The 7,510-nt window shown below is 33.3% G+C and overlaps 1 protein-coding gene across 1 annotated transcript; it reads right to left on the bottom strand.

The window, feature by feature from the left end:
- Window positions 1–3,620: 3,620 nt before the first annotated feature.
- LOC117171113 lies at window positions 3,621–5,294 on the bottom strand. Its single transcript, XM_033358166.1, has one exon. It carries the CDS (start codon window positions 5,292–5,294, stop codon window positions 3,621–3,623), a length of 1,674 nt encoding a protein of 557 aa, XP_033214057.1.
- Window positions 5,295–7,510: the final 2,216 nt, after the last annotated feature.

Raw genomic sequence — 7,510 nt, 5'->3', positions numbered from 1 at the left:
AGGGAGCTCTTCTTAATATTTTGACACCAAAATCATGTCGATACACCTTACCGACTGCGAGTAAAGCCACCCACGCTTTAACTTGACAGACTGTAAGTACGAAAAGTATCAATTTATCGGAAAAGTTATTTTTTTTCTGTGGAGTATGTGTCTCAAAAAATACTTGGGGTAATAAAAACTGAGCTGCAAGTGTATTAAGCTGACGTAATCACATCTTGGAATCGAGTTGAAGCCTATCTTATAATTAAGGGCTCATTTAATTATAATTTAATGCCCCATTACCAAATGCAATGTTCCACTATTTTTTTTTTAAACCGAGGGTTACGCTAGCTTCATGTTAAACTGGCAGAACCCCATGTGAAATAAACGTTAAATCGAGTTTTATCCTATCACATAATTAAAGGCTCATTTAGTGCTCTCCAAAAACATCAAAAATTATTTTCCAACAGCCACCCCTAATACTGAAGAACCACCCTTAATATAAATTATGGACAAATTGAAAATCTGCCCATACTATAATTAAAGCGCTCATTTAATGCTCCATTCCCGAATTTAATGCTCCACTTATTTTTGAAAAACCGGGAATTACGATAGCTTAACGTTAATCTGACAGAACCTTTAGTTTTTTTAAAATAGTGGAGCATTAAATTCACAATGCGGCATTAAATGAGCAATAAATGAGTCCTTAATTATGGTATGGTCAGATTTTCAATTTGTCCATATTTTATATTAATGGTGGTTTTTCAGTATTAGGGGTGGCTGGTGGAAAATAAATTTTGGTGGTTTTGGAGAGCATTAAATGGGCCTTTAATCATGTGATAGGATTAAACGCAATTCAACGATTATTTCACAAGGAGTTCCGCCAGCTTGACATTAAGCTAGCGTAACCCCCGGTTGAAAAAAAGTGGAACATTAAATTTGGCAATGGGGCATTAAATGAGCATTAAATGAGTCCTTAATTATGGTATGGTCAGGTTTAAAAGTTGCGCATAATTTGTATTAAGGGTGGTTTTCGAGTATTAGGGATGGCTTTTAGAAAATATAATTTTTGGTGTTTTTGAAGAGCATTAAATGATCCTTTAATTATGTAATAAGATAAAACTCGATTCAACGTTTATTTCACATGGTGTTCCGCCAGCTTAACATGAAGTTAGCGTAAGCCCCGGTTTTTTAAAAAATAGTGGAGCATTAAATATGGCAATGGGGCATTACATGAGCATTAAATGAGCCCTTAATTATGTGATATGCCAGAACTCGATTTAACATTTATTTCACATGGGGTTCCGCCAGCTTAACGTTAAGCTAGCATAACCCCTGGTTTTTTTAAAAATAATGCATCATTGAATTTGACAATAGGGTATTAAATTAGCATTAAATGGGCCCTTAATTATGGGATAGGGTTGAAATCCATTCGAAGATGCGGTTACGTCAGTTTAACATACCTCTGAGCTCCAAATGAAATGAAATTCTGAACTTTTATAATTGAAATTTAAAAGTTTTTAATTCAAACATTTTCTATTGAAATGCTCAATAATTTGCGCGTATAAAATTAAAGGTATTAACATTTTTCAATATGAAAGCATATAAATCCAAGTTATCATTTTCAATGCTCTAAATTAAAAAATCAATCAATGAACTTTAAAATTTTCAAAATTATATAATTTGAACGAATTTAAAGCTAGAGACATTAAATATTTAAAAATTGCAAATTTTGTAACTGAACACTTCTTCGATTAGAAATTCAATTAGTTTCCATTGAAATAGTTTAAATATTCTTGGAAAGCTTTCAAATTTTATTTCAAAATCTTTCAAAATGTAGAAGTCGTTTGAATTTGTTTTAAATTCAAAATTATTTTGGAAATTTTATCAGAACTTCTAAATATCTGTCAAAATTAACTGTTTCTACAATTTTAAGAAAATCCTGCAAATTTGACAACCTTTCTTCACAATTTAAACGTATAAATAACAATGGAACATTTATTATTTGTAGGTGAAATTTGAGTAATTTTAAGAGATATGTAGAAGTTTTGAAAAGATTCAAACTTAATGTAAAACCTGAAATTATAGCCTAATATAAAATAAAATGCAGATTTTCGCAAATTCTAAACAAAAAAATAAGATTCTTTACAAGAATTGTGAAAGGCTTCAAAAGAATAAAAAAATTTTCTTAAGATTCATAGGAAAATAAAAAAAATTTGTTATGTCGAAAAATTATTTGAAGAAAATATTTAAAAACTTTTTCAAATATTTAAACAGAATTTTCAAAGAAGATTGTACAAGATTTGAAGTTTCTAAAATTTGCATGATAATTTTTTTTTTTACACTCCAAAATATCTCTTAAACTTACTCAAATTTTTTCTACAAATGCTCATTTGTAAATTAGACATCAAAATTTGAAAATTTTATTTTTTATTACTTAATGTAGATCAATGAAAAAAATTTATTTATTTATTAAATAAAAATGTTTTTTAACCAAAATTTTAAACATCAAAGGCAAATAGCATAATTGAGAAACATAACAAATCAACCTATTATTTAAAATCTGTTGAAATCGAACGTGGACAGATTTTTCTTCTACAAATTTCTTAACTTCCCGGTCAATAATAAAATTCATTGTCATTTCCCGGTCTCAAAAAGTTCCCAGTTTTCCGGTCCGGTGGCCACCTTATGAAGACCTAGCTTAAAGTTGTATATAAAACTCTATCTTAAACTTATCTTAAAATACGAATTTTAAGACAAAAATGGGAATTTTCCTATTTTAACTGTAAACGATTGCAAGCATAAACAATTTATTTAATAAATAGGATGATATTGGTTATTTTTTTCGCATTATCGTAAACAAAATTACTTACATTCACACTACATGTCCGGATCTAGAGGCGCATACTTTGGCAGGTACATTGCTACGTTGGCAATCGTTAATTTGGGAAAATGATCTGGAGACAATAGGGAAGAGTATGGAAAGGAAGACATGAGTTCGCCCTCATCGGTGCTGTTTTCATATACACCGACGTATGAATTAAAAATAATTTCCCGTGTTTTTCCTACGAAGGCTATGTTCGTGTATGTTGAATTTATGATGACATACTCTACTGTACACAATATAAAGTTTCTATATTCATTTTTACCGACGCAAACATTCATGTTTTCTCTGTACTTAACTACGCGAAATGTCACTCTTTTTAAATGTACTTATCGTGGATACTTTCTTCACGAAAAGTCTCTCGCATCAAATTCCGTACGTCAACACTAAACGCATCTGGGTTAAACTGCACGACTTTTTTTGCTCCTACAAGAGACTCGGCAACTGCTGAAAAAGCAGCCTGCTTTAACTGATGTTTTTCTGCAATTATTTGTGTGATGTTCTTATAATTCGTGAAATGCCTAACATCAGTTTGAAACTCCCCATGCTTGCTCTCGTACCTTAAAGTCCACACATGTTTAAGAGGACCGAAGTCGGAAATTAACATGGGGTAATGTCGAAGATACTCGTGCTTTGGTATTAACTTCGCTTCAGGGAAGCATTTAATTCGTAAACGCAAGTAACTGTCTATGTCTAATTTCAATAAAGCAATTTGACCACGTGTCAATGCCGGAGCGCATATCACTGAACAAATTGTTCAGAGAAGCAACACCAATTTCCATACTGGATCTTCAAAATCTTTTACTTGCACGGCAACTGCTGGTGGAAATAGCAAAATTAATCTCCTTATTTGGCTAGTTGTACCATCTAATTTTGTCTTTTTAGACCCCGTTAGCTTTATGGGCGGAATGAAGACGGCGTTTTCAGAGAGTATTTTTGCGTTGTTCACGTGATAATTTAGAAATTCGATTTTGAACCACCCTTGTGCAACGAAGTATTGCACGGCTAAGAGCATGTCCTTTTTTGCGAACCCTTCAAAAATATCATGAGCTAAACAGGGAGGTAAACCTAGCGTTGATACGTGAAAGTATTTCAAGCTATTTAAAGGAGAATTACTTTTGATTCCCTTCACCATTTTCTTGGTTGATTCTGCTTCAGTTGCGCACTGATTGTAAGTTTCGATAGTTCTTGAAACCCTTTTACAAAATACGTCCGCGTAAAATTCATCTCGCGATATTTCACAATAGCGACAGACATTGTGCGACTTACTAAAATTTTCAGTATAACCGCCGATCTGATGACTGCCCAAATTATCACCCAGTATCGCAATTAATGTGCCCAAGAAAGTTTTACACTCGCCGTCAATTATCAAAGATATACCCTGTGATTCAAGTTGTCGCAAATCTGTCAATACCTTGTCTAAAATTTTAGCCCATCCAATTTCTGCTATATAAGAATCTAAGCATAGAAGAACAAGCTGTATGTTCTCTTTTCTCGTTCGCAAATATGGAGGTAAATTGATTAAAGCCATGTAAACAGCGACGATTTCAAATTTCTTCTTTGACGCTCCAATTGGACTGCACACCTCAAACGCATCTGTGAAAAGACGTACCTGTACGATATCCTTATGGTTTTTAATGAGTTCGTTTTCTTGTACTATTGCACCATCTGTAATATCAAACATGATGCGTCCATTGTCTGGTAAAGTGAAGTTTTCACAGTGCCTACGAATTGTTTCGTCTCCTAACATCAACGCTATTGTGTCTAAAATTGGAACATAACTGTAACGACGTCCCGTATCTTCGCCATCATCATTGAGAAGTTCTTCCTCCACTGGTAGAATTAGATTCAAATTCTGGCGGTAAAATATTTTCCTATTGTATGTATTTCTCAAAGAACCCTTTTTAGCATCGCAAGCATCCGTAAACTCCGAAAAACTTTCGTCAAACTTCTTCCTTATGTTTGAAACAACTTCTTGCTTCATAGGTACCGTACCATGATATTTAGTAGTCAAGGTTAAGCACAAATCAGCAAACTTTTTAGTTACCTCAGGAATGTCTGTATTTTTCAATACATCACTACATAAAAACGTTTCATTTAAGCACGGTACACTAGACATTTCTAAAGGATCCGCTGTCTGAACGTTAGTTTTTGTTGAAGCTTCCGCATCTACATTCTGAAATTCGGAAAAACTGCTTACAACATTTTCCTTGGCCCTTAAATTATTTTCAACAGATTCATCTACCTGCCCAATGTCTACAATATCTTCCTCATTAGAATGCTTTCGAAAAACATGAACGGTGTAGCTATTAACACTGAGAAAAATAGTGCTATTACCAGAGCAGCTTGTAAACGGACAAGTTACTCCAGTTTTAGAGTCTATAATATGACTCTTCACATGTTTATGAAAAAATTGCAGAGTAGGAGTCATATAATCACAATCTTCAATTTTACATGAGTAAGCGCGATTCTCAGTTGCGTAATTGTGTTGACGGGAGATATGCTTTCTAAACGATTCATAGGACATTAGTTTTGCAGAACATTTCGAATGGAGACACGATATTTGCAAATTAGGTAAATTTGCATGTGTTTTTTGATGCTTGTTATATAAACCAATGCTCGGAAACCCGGCTTTACAAGTATTACACGCGAACATTGCAGTTAAAGTGAAAAAATACTTTTTAAAGGAATCGTTTGGGGCGGGTTTTTTTTGGAAAATAATGACTAGTTGGTTGCTTTCCTTGTATCTTTCTTTCAGGATTCCATGTTGCATCTAATACCTACAATTACAAGAGGTTATGCTTAACCTCTTTATTTTTCAAAAAATATACGCATTCTTTAAAACCTTCAGCACGTGTACTATTCGTAATTGACACTTGACTTTCAAATTGTTTACTTTTCAATTTACGAAAAAAATGCTGAGAAAAAAGTTTGCACGCCTAAAAAATTATATGAAAAATACCTCTTGTTCTTTTTCGATATTTTTCATATTTTACAAGAAAAATTTAAAAATTACATTTTCAGTAAAAGAAATTCTCCCAGACTTAAAAATGATTTAGCCTACATAATTCTGATGAGATACCTTTTTTAGTAGTAGAAACACGAGAAAAACATTTTAAAAAATGAAAAAAAAACTTACTGGGTTAAAAATGATAATATTTTAGACTAAATTAGACATGCCCAAGCTGGAGAAATTCCCGCCAGCCACACATGTTTTACGCTTACCACTATTTCGGCTAGAGAGCGAGAGTGGTGGTAGACGCGTGCCTAGATGCCCTCTCTCCTACCCAAGCAGCACCGCAGATACGAAACATCTGTTAGGGTGCTTGGGGCGACTAACTCTCCCATATAAATTTGTAATGGTGACTAGAATTTTAATTATTTTATTTCAGCATGTTTACATTTGTTTTCAAATCATATAATTCAAAGGAGAATTGTACAATGTATTTACGCCTGCAAACTTTCAACATTCTTCTCATTATCACTCACCTGTAAAACTTTCTCGTTTTTTACAGCATTTCCACAGTAAAATACACCTGACTGCTGTATAGAAAAATATCCTGCCTCAAAATATTACCTGTCTTGTTGATACGCAGGTAGCTGGACGGTGAAAACTGTTAACGCCAACCTAAACCCCGGCTTAAAGTCTTAAAACATAGAGACTTAAAGTATATTTTTGAACTTAAACATATAAACGTAGTAGGCTCAAATTCAATTCCGAATATTCTATTTAACACATATCATACTTAGTTTTAGTAGAACATATTTGAATTTATTGATACGGAATAGGATTCAGGTTTTTAAATTATATTTCATTTCTGTAACGTACATTTCTACCTTGTACATGATGTTAATAAATAGTTATACTGCAAAAAGTATCATCCAATATTTTATTTTAGTATTTTAACATTTTTTGACAATAAATGAAATTAAAAAGAGAATTGTACAAATTTTTTCTTTTTTGTACAAATGTGTCCAGTGGGCACACAAGTCCTAAACTTGTTCCATATACGTCTTCCGGCGGACGTCTTAACCCTTTACGGCATGGTGGGAATACCGTATTCCCACCTTTTTTCATATCATTTTTTGCGATATCAGAGTAGTTTTTATTGGATTTTACGCAGGTGTTTTTTTTAATTTCATGCTCGCAGGATAATATAAAATTGAAATTTTTGTGCGAAGGGTCTAAGTTTTTAAAATAATTTGTTAATACTTGTTGAATTGTATTATGATCGTGCTGCTTGCCCGGAGTTTTCGTTATCCGAAGAGCCGTACCATAGATCTTGCGCATTAAAATTCAAGAGATTCAATGAGGAGGGTAGTTTAAAAAATAAATCAATTTAACAAGATATGATAATATAATTTGAACTTTAGCGAAATTGATACAGAACACAAATTGAAACAATAACTTATTTTAGCCGAGGGAACTACAAGGGACGCTGCAAGTAGTTAGTTAAGCATTCGGTTACGATGTTAAAGCTCGACTAGTTCACGATCCGTTGCCGATTTCGAAAATCAGGGAAGATTCACAAAATTTGAAGGTGAGGGTAAAATCCAGCGCCCGAAGGCGTTACAAGTTCCGATGATGCACGATATAAGACGGAAAAGTCCGAAAAGGTTTTTCCCGGTACGGTCGCCGGTCTGCAC

This window comes from Belonocnema kinseyi, chromosome 4 (assembly GCF_010883055.1).
Source record: "Belonocnema kinseyi isolate 2016_QV_RU_SX_M_011 chromosome 4, B_treatae_v1, whole genome shotgun sequence".
Classification (NCBI taxonomy): Eukaryota; Metazoa; Arthropoda; class Insecta; order Hymenoptera; family Cynipidae; genus Belonocnema; species Belonocnema kinseyi.
The sequence above is the reverse complement of the archived record's forward strand: the minus strand, read 5'-3'. Positions and strand labels throughout refer to the sequence as shown.